The following is an 18,720-nucleotide window of genomic DNA, read 5'->3' as shown; positions in this document are numbered from 1 at the left end:
GGAGCTGGTGCTCGACTTCAGAAGGAACACTTCAGTGCATACTCCTGTGAGCATCCAGGGCTCGGACATTGATATTGTGGACACTTTTAAATACCTGGGTGTTCATCTCAATAATAAATTGGACTGGTCAACAAACACAGTTGCCCTGTATAGGAAGGGCCAAAGTCGCCTCCACCTGTTGAGGAGACTGAGGTCCTTCGGGGTGTGCAGAGAACTCCTACGGACTTTTTATGACACAGTAGTGGCCTCAGTAGTTCTCTACGCTGTTGTGTGCTGGGCAGGGAGTAGCTCGGACAGAGACAGGAAAAAACTTAACAAGCTTGTTAAGAAAGCTGGCTCTGTCCTGGGCTGCACACTGGACACCATCGAGGAGGTGGCGAACAGAAGGATGCTATTAAAACTGTCATCTATTATGGATAATCCCTCCCACCCCCTGCACCACACTGTGGAGGCTCTGAGCAGCTCCTTCAGCACAAGACTGTTACACCCTCAGTGCAAGAAGGAGCGCTTCCGTCGATCATTCCTCCCCACAGCTATTAGACTTTACAACACATCACTGCAGTGACCACATAATCAATATATATATAATCCCTGTATATGTACATATGTGTGTATATATATGTATATCTGTGTGTGTGTGTGTATATATGTATGTATGTATATATATATATATATATAATATATATATATATATATATATATTTCAGCAAGCTGCTATCCATATACCTAGCATTGTGTATATGTTTCTTTTTTTCTTACATTTTTACTTGTATATTTTTACAGTTTTAGAAATTGTTTTCTATTGTTTTTATTATCTGTATTGTTATTTTTTTTGCTGATCCTATGGATCCTGTCCTTTTTTTGTACTGTCTTTTTTCATTATTGCTGCTGTTTTCTCAAAGAATTTCCCCATTGTGGGATTAATAAAGTCTAGTCTAATCTAATCTAATCTAATCTAATCTAATCTAATCTAATCTAATCTAATCTAATATAAAATGGATGGATCGAGCAGTTATGGTACTGATACGTCTAATAAACGTTCTTTCGCCGAATATAAAACAAAAGAAACAAAATCGAAGTGCTGCAGTCTAACAATAAATGTTATCATAATTATTGCAAATGTCACCTGACTTTATGTCATAATTATTGCAAATGTCACCTGAAGTTTATGATCATAACCTATAGGATCCCAAAAGATGCCAACAGCACGAACTATACCATGACGTCATTTTCATGCGACGCTTGAGACTCGTGTACAGAAGGGATTCGCATTACCACATGTTAGCCATTGGGAAGATGGCGCCTATGGTACAAGAGCCAGAGATACAATTTGCTCAGAGATTAGCTTCCAACGAGAAGCCCATCCGGACCAAAGCAATAAAAAAACTGAGGAAGTACTTAAGTGTGAGGTCGCAGAAACCCAATGGTAAGATAGACAGAAAAGATTCCAACATAAAATGATACCAATCGTGAAGATGTGGCGATCCAACTTTTCTTAAGCTTCTTACATTTTTGGTCGTTTTCTTCCATCGTCTAGGTGGATTCACTGTTGAAGAACTGTTGAAAATATGGAAGGGGCTCTTTTATTGCCTGTGGATGCAGGATAAACCACTACTACAGGTAATTTTCGTGTCACGATTTCATCACATAGCATAGTGGTTGTGTTTTTAATAGTTTCGGCAATCTGTCAGACCTGGAGAAAAATAACGCTTGGAAATTAATCAGTGCAGTCTCAGGCCCATAGTCTGAAGTTGACTATACAGATTGCTAAATGAGACCCATTTGGATATTTCCGCACACAGATCTGTAATACTTCTGTCCACGTGTTAGAAAGTTTCTAGCATAACTGTTCCTAACATCTTTGCGGAGTATTTTATGCATTAAGGATAAATCATTAGAATGAGAAGTAGAAAGAGTCAGAGCTGTCAGTGACCCCCGTTAATACATCTTTCTCGTCATTTTACCTGCATTACACCGTGTTTTCCTGCCTGTGTGATCACTGGCTGTATTTCTAAATTTGTTCAATAGGAGGACCTGTCCGCCCAGATATCAAACCTGATCCACTCACTGCACAATGTCGATGTCCGTAAGTACCTTGCTAACCGTAATTCCGGAAATGATGGGAAGTCGGTATTTTAAGAATGTAATGTCTCGGTCTTAATCTTAATCAGTTTGGGGATTGTTTCCCTCTAAGATGGAGTCAGCACTGTGATGGCTGCCTAGAATCACCCTTGTGCAGAGTAGTATCTCATAGCAGCCCTCTTACATTCACCTTGTATCTCTTTCTATAGAGTTTTTGTTCCTGGAGAGCTTTCTGAAGACCATGAACAGGGAGTGGAACGGTATAGATGGACTCCGCATGGATAAGTTCTACATGGTACTGTACTGTTCGGCTGACTGGTGTCCCAGAAGTGAAATGATTAATGGTGTACAATTCTCTCTCTAAATAATTATTATTCAGAAAACCAAGCAAAATATTACCAGTCAATGGTGATCTCAGAAAATATTATTACTGTATCAGTAAAGTGTAAACCATTAGTGATGGTAAAAAATGTCATTAGTAATGTGGACAGTTCAAGGACGCAATGTTTTTGCCATCAAAAGGTTTTTAAGATGAGAAATACTCCATCTATGCAAAGGAATGACTGCCACTTAGCCAGGTTATGCCTGTCATCATTCAGAATAACAGGGAGGTTAGACTGAAACACCCTGCCTCTTTCTGTCTGTCTCCCATCCAGCTGGTGCGTTTCGTATTCAGGCAGGCATTTGAACTGTTGAAGAGGCGGGTTTGGGACACTGGGTAAGTCCGTGTCAGGCTGCAAGGACGTGGCTGGCAGCTCCACTGCTGAATGTAGATGGCTGCGTGTTGATAGAGTTATTTGTATTGTACTTTGTTTTAATGCTCTTTACCATTGGAGGATATTAAGGGGTAAAATGGGTTTTAGCTAATTATTAGTAGTTGTAGTGTTATCAGTATTATAATAAAATATCTTTGTCATTGTACAATACTACATGCTATAAATGATAAAAAGTAAAGAGATAAATGAAAAGTAATAATCTACAGTGTATATAGATTGTGTCATATTAGTCATTTTACTTATTGCATTGTTTTGGATGCACTAATAAAACATTAACTATTCCCATCTACTTTGCAGTCTAGTGCAGAAGTTTGTCGAGTTGCTGTTTGACCACGTGCTCCGAAGCACCAGTGATTGCCCCTCAGGAGTGCAGTTCCACGTCCTGGACATCTATATGACAGAACTGGCCAGGGTCGGAGCCAAAGAGGTAGGGAAAATGTATCTTGTACCTGGGCTGAGAAGCTGCCAGAAATTGGGTGCAGTCTGTAAGATACATGCCGAGGCAGTAGGTGGCATAGTTAAGTACAGCATCAGGATACAGCTTTGGATAATAATGATGCCAGGGGGAGCTCAGCCACAGTGTGAATCATGCTGATGGACTCTGATTGCAGCTCACAGCCCAGCAAAACCTGACGTTCATTGATCCGTTCCTCAGAACGGCAGCAAAATCAAAGAAGTGAGTGAACGTTTCAATGCTGTTCTTGAACGTTCCCATTCAGTGTGTCTGAGGACTCAAGCTCTCTCTGCCCCCTCTCCCTCCCCCCCCCCCCCACAGTCATATGTTAGTACAGGCCATCTGTGGCACCATGTTCCAAGAGATTGTTGACCATGCCCCCTTTGCCATCGAGGACCTCCTAAATGAGATTCAGGGAAGAGGTGGAACTGGGGAGGATGATTCGGGTCAGGCCTCTGGTGATGAGGAGGATGAAGAGGGGTGTGAGATTGACGCTGTCCCACAAAGCTCTAAGAAAGCTAAAGTCAAACATGTTAATGGTATGTATTTGTCACTGCATCACATTTGAGTGAGCACATTATAGAAATTTCAATGCAGATTGTTTTGTTATTACTACATGAATATTCTCAAATAATCATCTCTCCTTGCACTTTTCTCTAGGTGTCCCAGCTAGTGAAGAGGATGAGCTGTCTGATTTTGAGGAGGGTGACTCTCTCCTGCCTGAGAATGACATCGGGCCTGTGCTTCAGGTCAGTGACGCCGTGTTTCAGGAGAGTCTAGAATGAAAATCCGCAGCACATACAGTCTCATTCATGTCTTTTAGTTCTTTCTCACATTTAAAGTTCAGTATTTAGACACCATGAGGAGAATCCTGGTCTGAAGGACCCCAGCTTAACTGTGTCCCTTCCAATCGCAGAGTCTCCTTCCCCTATAGTATTCTATAGGTGTTGGTCAAAGTTTGAATTTTTGGCCATATTCAAAGAGTTTTAGTGGTTTTCTCACAGGGCTTTAGGTATATCAGAGTGAAATGTGTGTACTGTATGGCACTGGTGGGCAGTCTGTGGTAGTCTCTGCTAGACCAGGTCGTGACCTCCAAGCTGTATAAGATTTGGAATCTGGCATGTGTGAGCCTGGAGACGGATGTGGCATGTTTGCAGATGTAAAATGCTGAGAGCCCAGGCTTCCTCTTCCTCTGTGTGACAGTTTGACTACAAGGCACTGGCAGAAAGGCTGCTTAAGCTGTCCGGTCGCAGCAACACACCCACCTTCAACAGGAAGAAGCTCTACAGAGCAGTGAAGACGTGAGTGTTGAATTTCCATAGGCACTTGTAGACCCTATTTAGCAGAGATATGTGTTTTGGTATCTCCTGCTCAGCAAATTTAATCGTGTGGAAATGGCATCCCATGTTTCTTCAGGGGGCAAAGGCCCCGCCCCCCACGGGTGAAATCCTACAATTGCTCCTGGCCCCGCCCCTAAACAGCAGATGCCCAGCAGGCCTGCTCGTGCTCACCTGGGGGGCGGCATTACTATTACAGTCCTGGCTGACGTGTGTGAGTGTGGACTGGGTGATGCTTTTCACCTTTCTGCTGAGCTGCTGAACCCATGTCTGTCTGCTTTACTGTTACTGCTTTCAGGAATTTATGTTTTCTCTTCTGACTCTTTTTCTTACAGGTTTCAAGATCTCGGTGAAGGTAGGGGCCTCAGTAAATACTATAGTGTCTGTGGAATTGTGATCTGTCTCTGAATTGTGGGTCAGCCGTCTTATAATCATGACCAGTCGATGTAAATCTTGAGTATTTTCTGATGCACCTTGTTGGTGAGGTTGCCAGTCTCTCTTCCTTCATTAATCCATCCTTTCTCTGTCTCCTCTTACTTTTTTTTTAACCTCTCGCGCCAGGTGTGTTCCCCCAGGATGAGTACCCAGAGGAGGTCTCCACAGATGAAGATGATGACGAGATGTTTGGGAGCCGGCGGAGATTAAAGAAGAGGAAGATGAGCTGGATCAATGAGGAAGACGTGGATGAAGGCTCCAAGGCCAAGAAACGCAAAGGCGAGCATGCAGAGAGTGGTAGTTGTTAGTGCAAATGGACAGTCTCAGTTTTAGTAAATTAACTGCCTTATTACTGATTTTATAGTTTTTACTTTTATTTTATAGCATTAGCCTGTGAAAAGGGAAATGTAGAATACCATTGACCAGTTTACATTTTTAGTTTCTCAACTGGTGATTTCAAGCCATGACAAAGTGACTAAAGGCCAGTTTCTACTTCTGCGTAGAATCTACGCTGTAACCTTCGCTGTGGTCTGATGCCTGTAGTGATGTTTCTGGGGAGGTGTGTGCCAGGCTACGGCTTAGGGCACCGCGTAGGGTACAGCTTAGGGTACGCGGCAACCTACGGCGTAGATTCTGTGAAGAAATATAAATCAACCTTAACCCAAACCCCACCTGTATCAGAACTTGACACACCCACATCTACATAAACGTACAAACTCTGCCTTTCCTACCAAGCACAATACACTATAGCCAGGTCCCTAATTAACCTAAAACTGGAACCAAGGGTGCTTTTCCACTGCACCGGGTACCGTACTTTTGTTACTTTGAGAAAGTACCACGGCTTGTTGGTCTATGGGTATGATTCTCGCTGGGTTCGGGTCCCACACAAGCCAATGCACAGTGGAGTAAAAGAAAGTGCATTCCTTAGGTTTCATGGCATGAAAGAGCAATCTCGTTGGGGGTTTGCCCAGTGACACAAAAAAAAATGTTCATAACTTTTTTTAAGATTGCGGTTGTACTGTATTTCAGAGGCACTCTATATGCATAATTAATCGACAAAGAAAGCATTTCAAGTCCCACCCAAAGTACTGAAGTACCAAAGAAGTTTGGAACTTTTGGTACTGGTACTTTTGGTACTGGTACTTGACCGCAAGTCAATGGAAAAGGGAAAGTACCAAAAGTACTGTACCAAATGTATGGGAATTGGTGTGGTGGAAAGTGCCACAAAAACATCTCTAATGGAGACACCATCCTCACACCCTAGTGCCAGTAGCTAATACTTTTGTATTTTGCTGGAACAGTACAGATAAGTGGGTTTAATTGTTATGCCACCTTAATTTTTAGGCAAGAAGAAAGAAATGGAGATTCCAGTCAAGCAGAAAAAAGGCTCTGTGGAAGGAGAGGCTACAGGGGACGAGGGGAAGACTGATTCTATGGCCAAGAAAAAGAAGAAAAGGAGGAAGAAGAACAAGGGGGTGGAGGCAGGAGAACCTTCAGTGGACGGGTCAGAGCAGAACAATGGTTCAGCCCAGGGGATTCCAGAGGCAGAGCAGGGCTTGCAGGTGGTGAGGGAGGGCCAGTCAGAACATTGTGTGTCAGAAAAAAGGACAGACCCAGCTGTGCCAGAAAGGGGGGAACAAGGTGGTGCCACTGTGACAAACCAGAAGGGGAAGAGGCAGAAGATCAACCCCGGCGTGAAAATGTCTGACGCTCTGAGTCAGCATGATGTGACGGCAGAAGAACGCCAGGTGGTGAAGAAGAAGCAGAGGAAGAGGAGGAACAGCTCTTTGGCAGAGGAGCCCAAGAGCCCACTGGGGCTGGAAACTCCCACAGCCCTGATGGGGGGAGAACAAGACAGCCGTCCCAGCCCAGTGACACAAAGCAGGGGGGCAGAGGAGGCAGGGCCAGAGACAGCAAAAGGAACGGCTACTTCCCAGGGGGGCAAAGAGAAAAGGAAGAAGAAGAAAAGGATGAAGGAGACGTCCTTAATATGTGAGAGGCGGCAGGTAGCCGATGGTGGTGTGTGTGCAGACAGGCAGCCAGCAGCGGAGAGCCCAGCTCCCAAGGCGAAGGCGGCGGCAGCAAAGGTTACTGTGTGGACTGAGGAACAGTCAGGCCAGACCAATGGTCACGTGGAGGGGGTGGGCACCAAGGCCCCCACGGCGGCCAGTGTAAGTCACTGCATGGCTGTCCCAAGACCGTCAGTGTCACCCTCCCTTAATGCGGATTCTTATCCAGGACGATACACACAGCCTAGAAACTACGGACTATGGGGAGAACACTAATGACATGGGTATTAGCATTCAGGGGGATTTCATTAGGGAAAGACTAGACATTTTAATTCATTTTAAGGGTTGAGATAGAAAAAATATTCAAACAGTTGAGTCAGTAGGGTGCATGGTTAACACCTCTGAGTTGCTTCTATTGAGTAGGAAATCTCCAACTATTAGTAAAATAGTTTGGTCATCATACTTAGAAAAACCAAAACCACCTGTCATATTTGACCATTTCTACATAAGAATTTTAGAATATTATGATAGTTATTGATATCCACACCAAAATTTCAGAAACCCACACTACAATACCACTGTCATATAGGTTTATCTGCTTTTCTGATTTGCATATTTTGCAAATCATTGAAATATATACAATCAAAAAAACGCATAATGGAACGCAAAACAGATAACGACACACAAAAACACGAGATGAAAGCACAGAATAATGCATTAAAAATATACCTGGGTTCTCTTGCTACAGGACGCTGGCCCAGGCAGAACTAAAAAAGCCCTTAAGAAGAAAGCAGATGGGGCCAAGTTAGATTTTGTCAAGTTTCAAAGTGGTGCTGTACCCGTTCCTCTGTTCTGCAGGAAGAGTAAAGGAGGCCGGGCCACATTCACCAAGCAGGTATCTGTACCACACATGGGTCTGAGCAACAGGCACCCTGGGGCCTGCTCACGTACATCGGGTAAAGCGACAGTTTGGAGTAAATGAGGTCCATGTAGGTTAAACAAGGACAGTCAACCAAAGATGATGCACACAAATCAGCAGCAATGAAATGACTTGAGGGTCTCGGGGATTGGCAGGATGCTTTAGAAAGGAGCTGTGGCACCATCACTGCAGTGGGAGCTCCAGAGTGGCTCTATATTGTGTGCATTTCCCACATTTCGTTAACATCCCGAAGGATCTGGCATGAGGAGCTTGAAGGTTCTAAAATGTTTCTCCTTCCAGGTGAGGCGGACGCCGCTGTCTGAATTTAAGAAGGTCACTTTTGGGCTGAAGAACAACAAGACTGCAGGTTAGCTGCTCGCTATGCGGGGTGATGTTATGAAGCATGCCTGTGAGAATTCTGCATTGACTCACACACTTTATGGAATTTTGATTATTTTCCATTTATCCAGAGTTCAGGAAGACGGACCGCAGCCTGTTGGTGAGCCCCGATGGCTCATCCCGTGTGGCCTTTGACCCCAAGCAAAAGCCACGGTTTGGAGTGTTGAAGTCACCGATGACAGCTCAGGCTAGCAAAAACAGCAGCAGTGCCACCCAGAGGAGACCTTGTGCAGCTGATTTTTTTTAAGGAGCTTTTTACAGAGAATTCCAAAATCCTGATGTTCTGTCGATCTACAGAATGACTAAGTAACATGGACTTGTTTTGGCTGAAAACAGTTATGTTCTGTGAGCTTTTCTATGTTCAAAATAATTAAGTGCTAGATTAAAATTCTTCTTCAGAAGAATCTGGGTGTGTGTTCTGGTTGAGCAGTGCAGTCTTTCCCCACTTCTGTAAATAATACATTATTTAGTCAATTTCTTTTTGGTGTATGTTTCGTCCATCAAGCACATGATTAGACTCACAAGAGTCACTGGTTGTACCCTTCAGAGATGTGGTTTGTAATGTTACGAGAGCATAATGACAGTGATTTTATGCAGCGATTGTGTGTCCTGCTGACACTGTTCTCTGTTCCTCCTTGTTTTTATGCCAGTGGAGAATGCAATTAGCCTTTGAGAGCTTAAACAGTATTCATTTCAACAACTTTTAATTTAAATTGAGATAGTGGATACAATTATCTGTTCATCCAAAGAGAGAGTGTAAATTACCTATCTAAGGCTACAAAACCAGCCCACATTATGTACACAACTGTGAATGCAGATAGACAAGTAAAGCTTTTTCTTAATTATTAATGACTTTATTAAGACTTTATTATGATCCCACTGAAAAACTATGAGATGGTAATAAAATTAAAAAATCCGGTCAAACTGGTTAGTACTAAGCTTAGCTGAGCTCCAGTTACCTCTAATACATACTTTTCCTTTGTTATTTTAATACTGTAATTTGCTATACAACACAATATCAGAACAGTTAAATTTAATAGAATAATGCTGAGTATAATAGATTCCGGACCCCCCGTGACCCTGAACAGGATAAGCGGTTTCAGGAAATGGATGGATGGAATGCTAAGTAAATATACAGTAGTGATCAAAATTAGAGAGCATTTCTGTCATTTACAATGTTGCTTATCTGAATTTAAAGTTATTCTTTCCTGAATAGAAGAGATCTATCCCACATCACAAAATAATAGGTTTGCGATCAAAATTACAGAATGGATACTTATTACAGAAGAAACTTGCAAATGAATTTTGTCAACTTTTTTGACAGTTACAACTCAGAAATGAATAGGATGTGTAGAGGTCCTTGTTTTCAATGACATTGGCACATGAGCGCCCACAGGACATGAGCAATTTCTTGCACTACTCTGACTTGATTTTGTTCCATTTGTCTTCCAGTTCCTTCCACAATTCTGTAACTGTATCAGATTTGCCATAACTTTGTCGCCATTTACCTTCCAGAGATTCTTGATGGGGACTCTGGGTCGGCCATTTCATCGCCTCTATGTACTCAGCTTTGAGGAATTGCTTCATCCGTTTGGCAGTGGTAAGGGGCATTGCCTTGTATAGAAATCATTGGCTGAATAGGTGATGTTCACAGAGAAGGAGCCACATGTTGCTGAAGGAGGTTCTGATCCTCATTAACATTCACCTTGTCATGTAGCCGTGTGAGAAGCCTGACTCCTGTGGCTGAGGTCACACCCCATGCCGTGACACTCACCCCTCTAATCTGATTTTTTTGCACTCTGGTGGGAGTCTTTCCTAATTCAATGCTGCACATGTGTCCCATCTGAACCAACCAAATTAAACTAGCTTTTCTTGCTGAAATGATCTTTACACCAGTTCTCCTCTGTCCACTTGACGTGCTCCTCAGCAAAGGGCTAGTCTAGCCTTTTTATTCTTCTTGCTGATGGGTGGCTTTGTCACTGCAGAGTGGCCTTTCAGTCCATATTGTCCCAGATGACAAGACCTTGTCAAAACAAATTCTTGCTCTGTCCTAAACTGATGGCAGCTGCTTATTGACCCAATCGCCTACAGAGTCTCCCTATTGTCCTGTTCTCTCGTGCTCATCTTGCATGGCTGACGGGCCTTTTTTGGAACTTCAATATTTCAAAAATGAAACTTGGAATGACTAGCTTCTCTTCCAGTGGCTAAGAGGGCCATTTCACCAGCCTTCATCTGAACAACCTGACATCACAGGGTTAAAGTTATCTTGAAGGTTGCGGCTTCAGTGTTATCTATCAATCAAGGTTGTTCTGCTGGGAGTTACCTAGTTTTGGAGATATTGGCTGTAGAAATGTTGGGCTTCCCTTGATTATAATGGCATTCTTCCTGTGGTCAATAAAATTTGGGAAAATTAAACTGCAATGTTTCTTACCAGAAATCACGACTCGGATATTGAAGGTAATCCACAGACTTTGTAGTGAGCAGTTTAATAATGTCCAAACTCTTTTCTTCTACCGAACTCCATGCACCAATCGTATCACTGCTCTGAAGGTAAGATCAGTGTGTGGAGCCCTGAAAGCGCCTACAATGGACAAATGAGCATCAAAACTGGACCATGGAGCAATGGAAGCAGATGGCCTGGTCTCATGGGTCATTTTCTGTTATATCATGTGGACGGCCAGGTGCATGTGAGTTATTTACCTGGAGAACAGACACCAGGATACACTATGGGAAGAAGGCAAGCCTATAAATGCAAAATGCAATGTGATGCTAATTTTTAGATCTCCAGTTACGTGCCAATAGAAGTCGATGAATGCTGTCTAACCCCTTTTTTTTTTGCTTCATGCATATTATGGTCTGGCTTGTTACCTGAAACCCATTACTAATGTTTCTGCAATATCTGGCTTACCAAAATATCCCTGGTCATTAAACAACTTCATATTATGTAAACAAAACTATAAATCAAATTGTATTTGCAGTATCCTTCATAAGTGAAATATGAACAGGAAGACATGCTTTGACTTTACCACCACTGCCTTCAGTAGGTGCTCTGCCCGATTGATGCATGGGCGTAAATTACGGGGGGGGTTGCAGCCCCCCCCCAATAATCATGTTTCCCCCATAATGGGTGGAGACCTCAACCCCCCCAATGTTCCAGCCAAAGTTACGCCCTTGGATTGATGCACTGTGCTACAAACAAGTTAGTATACAAATTCTATAATAACATATTGAAGTTTTGCAAACCAGTGTAACCCTTCCAAAAAAACCACATTATTTACTTTGAACAAGTTTCCATTGGTAAACCGCAGGCTCTATTAATAACTGCCATGTTTTTTTCCCCTGAAAACAATATTTTCTAAGCTGACAATTTTGCATGGTTTTCACCTGAAAGCCATATTACATCATTTTTTTAGCAACAGCCCACGCAAAGCTGCCCACTTTGAGTGCGCAGGTATGACTTCTCACCCAAATGCATTCTGGTGTACATTTTCCTTTTTGCTCCTGAGAAATTCTTTCCACATTTGGAATAGATATGAACACTTTTATCCAAGTTTAATTTTGACTTACATGCTGGGTTTGCGTAGCTTTAACGACAGACTGTGTTTTGTTTAGCATCTACTTTTTAAAAACAAATTAAGAATTTGCACATTTAGCACACCTGCACATTGTTCTACAAATGACTTCTATTGCACATTCTTAAAGTATGATCACTCACAAATTACTCTGCAGGGGCAGGGGTGTAGTGAGAAATTGTGGAGTCACAATTGACTGCCAGACTTTAATTCTGGGTACCCTCCAGTCCAGGACACAGGAAAACACACCATCTCCCCCAATCTCCACCAAGTAGTGTGTAATTCTCTTGTGCTGCTACCCAGATTTAATTCAAAACCCTTGGAACAATGTCTCAAATATGGGAAACAGCACAATATACCAAGCTTGCAAATAATAGATTTGCAGCATCTTATGAGGATACATACAATAATTTGCAGATGTAGCTGGAGCTTAAATTAAACCATTTCACAACCATCTGACACTAAAAGGTGGTGTAATGAAGGAAATGCTGAGGTTTTTCTCTTTAATTTTTTTGTTGTTTTGTTAAACAAAACCCATGGCTGCTTCTGCGTCCTCTTGTGACTGCAGCTTGTTTGTTTTTTAATGATGACATTTTATTCAATAAAATGGTACATGGTCATTGTGGTGAAACAGAATAGTGAATGAGAAAACATTGGACAACAGTGGATCAACACACGTCTGCTATTCCTGTAGTCTACTACACTACTGTGTTTCTCACTGAAAAGCAATGTAATACCCCTCGACTGGCATTATAATTGATTTACACCACACTTGATATGTCAGGAATCTTTAATGCGGTTTAATTTTATTTTATTAAATCTGCATACAGTAAGTGGCAGTATCTCACGGTTAAAAACTGTCACACACTTTACAAATTATTTGCAAAATTCAAAAAGCAAACTCAGTGGTGCATGACACAGTAATTAAATTCACTTGATAGTATGTGGATTTACTGTGATGATTTATTTCTGATGCATGTCTTCATCCATCCACATACCTTCCATAACCACTTTTCCAGCACAAGGCTGTGGTGGATATGAAGCCTATGCTATCCCACAGAGGATTCCTGTAGATTATAGATGCACAGTAAGACCTTACGGGCCATTTAGAGACACCAATTTACCATGTTTGTTGACTACAGAAGGAAACTGGATTATCTGGAGTAAACAGGCACAACAAAGGAAGAACATGCAAACCTGAATACATACAGAGCCATGGAGAATAATTTAACCTACAAGCCTGAAAGCGATGACTACTGCACTGCTCAATCAGTCACCATGCCATCTTGCACATTTACATTATTGACCAATGGTGATGCTGCTAACAAATAGGGGTACACCCATGTATACATTTTGGCCCAAACAGTTAAGAAATATGTTTTTGTCTATACTGATAAATAACTAACCTTTGAGCTCCATGAATCTGCAGTGAAACTGAAGTGGATGACGCTACTTCTTAAGATCCTGTGAATGTGTATAGCAGCTACGTCATATAATGCAGGCAGTGAGACGTCAGTGAAGTAGAGCCAAATCGGGAGACTGTAGTGAGCTTCTAAGTGGTGAATGAGTCGACGAAATCCCTCGTCCTCCAATATGGAAAATGGCTGATCATCTAACCTTACAGGACCTGAGAGGGAGCAAAGACGTGGACTGTCTGGGGGTCTCTGAAAATCGGGTTGAGAAGCACTGATGCAATACAATCATCTCTGTGATTTTAGTAATTACATCTTTAGCTGTGATGCTGCTAACTTTAAATAGACTAAAATCTGGCAATATCAACCAATATATTGTGCATTTCTAGTATTAAACACACTTCCCAAACCCCGTGCTTATCTAGTCACCTGTGTGCATTTTCTGGTGGTACCATAATGAGGATGGATAGCCAAAGCGCTTTCCACATTGGTCACAGCTGAATGCCTTCTCCCCTGAATGAATTCTTTTATGCAGTTTTAAAGATCCTACATCAGCAAATCTCTTCCCACATTCAGAGCAACCATGCGGTTTTTCACTAAAATGTCTTTTCTGGTGTCGTTTTACAGAGTCTACAGAAATAAAACCCTTCCCGCACTGGGGACATCTGTACGGTTTCTCCCCTGAATGAATCCTTGTGTGTGTTGTTAAGCTGTCGGCTTCAGCAAAACTCTTACCACACTGTGTACATTTGTAAGGCTTTTCATCTGAATGAATTCTCATATGTATTGTCAGATTGTTTGCCTGTGTATAACTCTTTCCACACTGGGTACATTTATATGGTTTTTCCCCTGAATGGATTCTCATATGTACTGTTAAGTTGTTTGCCTGTGCATAACACTTGCCACATTCAACGCATTTGTAAGGTTTTTCACCTGAATGAATTCTCTTGTGTATTGTTAACTGGTATGCCTGTGTATAACTCTTCCCACATTGGAAACAGGTGTATGGTTTTTCACCTGAATGAATTCTCATATGTTTCCTTAAAGTTTCAGCCTCTGCAAAACACTTGCCACAGACAGCACATTTGTGTGGTTTTTCACCTGAATGAACTTTAAGGTGCTTTTTAAAAGATGAGGGATCAGAAAAACTTTTCCCACATTGTCCACAGATATTTGGCTTTTCACCTGTATGAATCCTTTTGTGCCTCTTTAATGATGACAGAGTAAAGAAACTTTTCCCACACTGGGAACAGCTGTATGGTTTCTCACCTGAATGATGTCTTACATGCATTTTTAAGGAATATGTTTCTGCAAACCTTTTTCCACATTCCGAACAGCTGTGGGGTTTTTCCCCTGAGTGGACTTTATGGTGTTTCTTCAAAGATGAAGAATCTACAAAACTTTTCCCACACAAATCACATATAAGGTTTTTTTTTTTTCCAGAATGAATTCTTCTGTGTTTTGCCAAATATTTTGTATTGGCAAAACTTTTTCCACAGTCAGCACAATTATGCGGTTTTTCCCCCGAATGAATTTTCTTGTGTTGCCTTAAAGTATAAGATCTTGTAAAACATTTGCCACATTCAGGACAGCTATGTTTATTTCTGTTTGGTTTAATCTGCTGGTCTAACTCAAATGTCTTTGTACTCTGGATACAGTCTGACCAATTAATTACTGTATAAATAGTACTCCCATTCTCATACTGTGAGTTATAATTGACTAAGAGCCGATTTTCCTCTTGAGTTTCCACACTATTTGCAATAATTTCTTTGAGATCCTCTTCACACTGTTTGATTTCAGTCTTAGCTCCAACTGGTTCACACTTCATTTCTTCGACTACTAGCCCTGAATCACCAAGGCACTGCAGGTCACTATGTTGTTCCACTTTAATGTAGTCTGGATCAACGACTTCTCTTTTAATTTGTTCAGTATCCAGATAGAATCCACGACTGTCAGTTTCCCATGTTGCTGCTGAATCCCCAGTGTGTACAGAACCCGAATCATATTCGCTTTTAACACACAAAGCCATGACCCCTGTGTTGCACCTGATTGCTGTCTGTTGGCTCTTACAGTTACCGTTGTGTAAATTAACACCGCAACACCAAACTTCGTTTACTGTCTATTAGGTACTATACTATTAGTCTTCTGTTCCTAGTGGCCCCATATCCAAATGTAATTTCCATTTGCCCTTTCTGGACGGGGTTCAGCTGTCTCCACTGTTCTTGATACTATTCCTGGCAGAAAAAATTAAACAGACCATGTAAAACACAAGACATCTGAAAAAGCTAATGGAACCTGATACTACCCCTATGCTGTTACACTCGCTATACATTTACCAGTTTTACCAAATACGTAAATGTTTGATTTGTTTAACCGGTTTGAGCGAAAATATTAAAAACACTCGTCACCAATGGAGGTAGCTACCTATGTAACTTACGACGCCACGTGGGTTATTATTTTGCGTCTGATTGATTCGTCGTTTACCTAACAAGTTTTTACAAAGGCAAACTTTAATACTTTACCGCGTGAATAATTAACAATATCCATGATATGAATAACACGTTCCGTATATGAAAACAAAATCACAAATGCAAAATACGTAATGTATTGCAAACTCTCAAAATGAAAATAATTCATTTGAATATAATTAGTGGCAAACACCGCGCCGCAAGACATCCTTCATAACCCACCCCCTAGCAATAACATACTACTTAATTTTTTATGATATAAATTTTTATTCAATAGTGCAGATAAAACTTGCCTACAGAGTGGCATGCAGCTACAGCATCCAAATAAACCAAGAAATCCTCATGCTACATATTACATATCTGTAACGTCGCTGAACTATTATGAAAATCCTACTTACCACAATATTCTCTGGGTGGATAAACGTTTTACGCGATATGTTAACGGTGTATTTAAGCGAGTTCAGCTGGAAAAATCTCAAAAATAATAGTTAAGGGTGACAAATTAAAGTCAATATATAGAGAACAGAATAAATGCCTCTCGTTCGACAGACATGGTTGGTGGGGTCTCTTTATCTGCTATTCGCTATAGACTTGTCTGTTAGACTTGTCACTGCTAAAAATGATGGGGTAAAGCCCGTCCTCAAATCATCAAGTAACTATTTACAGTTACGTGATGCCTAGTATCCATAATCCTACTGTAACCTGGTTGTAACCCTAACCCCGAAGAACACCCTCTGCTCATGGTGTTGGTATTGTAGCGCCCCCTACCGCCTAGGAGTTAGCGACTAGATCCCATGATGCAGTCAGTATGCCGTGACCTGCCTCCTAAATTAATGACTGTCACCAGCATGCAGTCAACAAAGGGAATTTAAATTTTTTGCAATATCTGAACAATATTTTACTTGATGAACAATACTATCAGTATATTCATTATTTGTATGTCGATATCCCAGAATTCTCGTTAAAAAGATCAGTCCTGTATCAAAGCATTAAGAATTGTAATCGGTGCGTGTGTGTGTGTATGTGTATGTGTGTGTGTGTGCAGAGATGGGTAAAATACATTTGTATTTGCATACAATTTGATGCATTTTCAATATAAAGATTCACATCACTGTCAGAAAAAAAGTACAAATTTGTATCTTTGGTTGTCACTAGGGCAGTACTTAAAGTCTTATTGGACAATTATGACTTCTATCTTAACCCAGCTAACTAGAAATCCTGCTTTGTGGAACCCCCCCTGTGTTTAAGGATCATGCTTGTGAAGATGGACTCATTAGAGAACAATACATGTTTCACATTGTCCACAATTTGTTTTCATTTGAACTCTGATGCGTCTTCCATTATGAGGTGCGGATTGCAATATTTTATATACAGCTGTGCTATTACTCTGCTAATTCAACCTTCACAATCCTCTGTTACTGGTGGAATGTGCAGTCCGTGAAGACTGGCCACCAGACTGCATATATAGGCGTGAAACCTCAAACACTATTGATTAGGTAATTCAGTCCAAGCCCTGTAGCTGTATATATGATATTCACTCCTCAGGCTGCAATACCTTTCATCAAGCAAGCCAGGAAATTTTTAGTCTTAGACCTTTGATGTCCACAGTCCACAGCCCTTTCACTATGTGTGCTAAATCTTGTCAGTATCTAAGAGTCAGTCTTTGATTTAATGAGTTATTGTTTCAGCAATTTGAATTTATAGCAACTCTTGCACACCCCATGGTTTTCCAAATTACAAGCAAATTTTAATTAATATTTGAATTTTCATATGGGGGTGGTGGGGGAGTGCAGTGGCTAGCACTGTCACCTCACACCTCTGGGACCTGGGTTTGAGTCTCCCCCAGGGATCCATATGTGCAGAGTATGCATGTTCTCCCCATGTCGTCGTGGGGTTTCCTCTGGGTACTCTGGTTTCCCCCCACAGTCCAAAAACATGCTGAGGCTGATTGGAGTTGCCAAATTGCCCATAGGTGTGCATGTGTGAGTGAATGGGGCGTGAATGTACCCTGTGATGGGTTGACACACCATCCTGGGTTATTCCCTGCCTTGTGCCCCTTGAACCTACAGGATAGGCTCTAGATCTCCTTCAATCAAGGATAAGTGTTTACAGAAAATGGGTGGGTGGATGGATGGATGTTCATATGTGCTCCTCACATTCAATAGCTGGTGGTGAATAGACCCAGCGCAGTTATTAATAAAGATGTATAGAAGTACATTACCAGAAAGTCAAGCAGTGTGCATTATCCCCCATAGTCACTTTGTTAAACCACACTTTACAGGACATCTCATTAAGCCTTACAGTTATTAATCCATTTATTCTATGCTTTTTCACTTTGAATGGTGTAATTCTAAATGAACATGGATGTCACTCTACTAAAATATGTCAACACCTTTGTCATCTTTCCCAAACACACGCATGCTGTGTGTGTATGTGTGTGTGTGTGTGAGAGAGAGAGATGGATAAAGGAATGCTGAACTGATTTTGAAGGGTGACATGTTTATTTATATATAATAATAAAATGAATAATAAAAATGGATTATGAATATGAATATAAAGACTAAGGATAGTTACAAAAACCACAAAGCACATTTGAAAATTATGACAATTATTGACTTTTTCTTAACAATCACACTGTTTCTAAGCATTTACACCATCAGTGACTTGCTGCCAGCATGCCTTTCTAGCTTTGGTGGCAGCCATGGTGTTGCTCTTCACCATTAATGTACCTGCTGTCTCCCAATAACTAGCCACCAGCAAATGCACCATCCTTTGCCATGTGACACACTCCAAAGCTGGACCAGATATAAGCATCAGGTGTACTGCTATAGGCCACTTAGCCACAGTGTCTGTACAA

General features: G+C 41.4%; 2 protein-coding genes across 2 annotated transcripts; one reads left to right on the top strand and one right to left on the bottom strand.

Moving 5' to 3' along the window:
* Positions 1 to 1,236: 1,236 nt before the first annotated feature.
* Positions 1,237 to 9,260, top strand: LOC140578836 (ribosomal RNA processing protein 1 homolog B-like). Its single transcript, XM_072700857.1, has 16 exons — positions 1,237 to 1,426; positions 1,538 to 1,620; positions 2,029 to 2,086; positions 2,292 to 2,377; positions 2,739 to 2,800; positions 3,156 to 3,285; positions 3,470 to 3,534; positions 3,634 to 3,851; positions 3,973 to 4,061; positions 4,516 to 4,613; positions 4,985 to 5,004; positions 5,211 to 5,363; positions 6,429 to 7,255; positions 7,842 to 7,988; positions 8,313 to 8,379; positions 8,483 to 9,260. The coding sequence occupies exons 1-16, from the start codon at positions 1,279 to 1,281 to the stop codon at positions 8,656 to 8,658; spliced, it is 2,427 nt and encodes an 808-aa protein (XP_072556958.1). The 5' UTR covers positions 1,237 to 1,278; the 3' UTR covers positions 8,659 to 9,260.
* Positions 9,261 to 12,755: 3,495 nt separating this feature from the next.
* On the bottom strand, positions 12,756 to 16,590 carry LOC111834049 (uncharacterized). The gene is made up of 2 exons (XM_023792925.2): positions 16,262 to 16,590; positions 12,756 to 15,629 (listed from the first exon to the last, which is right to left on the bottom strand). The coding sequence occupies exon 2, from the start codon at positions 15,422 to 15,424 to the stop codon at positions 13,817 to 13,819; it is 1,608 nt and encodes a 535-aa protein (XP_023648693.2). The 5' UTR covers positions 15,425 to 15,629; positions 16,262 to 16,590; the 3' UTR covers positions 12,756 to 13,816.
* Positions 16,591 to 18,720: the final 2,130 nt, after the last annotated feature.

Source organism: Paramormyrops kingsleyae, chromosome 16, assembly GCF_048594095.1.
Source record: "Paramormyrops kingsleyae isolate MSU_618 chromosome 16, PKINGS_0.4, whole genome shotgun sequence".
Lineage (NCBI taxonomy): Eukaryota > Metazoa > Chordata > Actinopteri > Osteoglossiformes > Mormyridae > Paramormyrops > Paramormyrops kingsleyae.
This window is presented reverse-complemented; position numbering and strand designations above follow the sequence as displayed.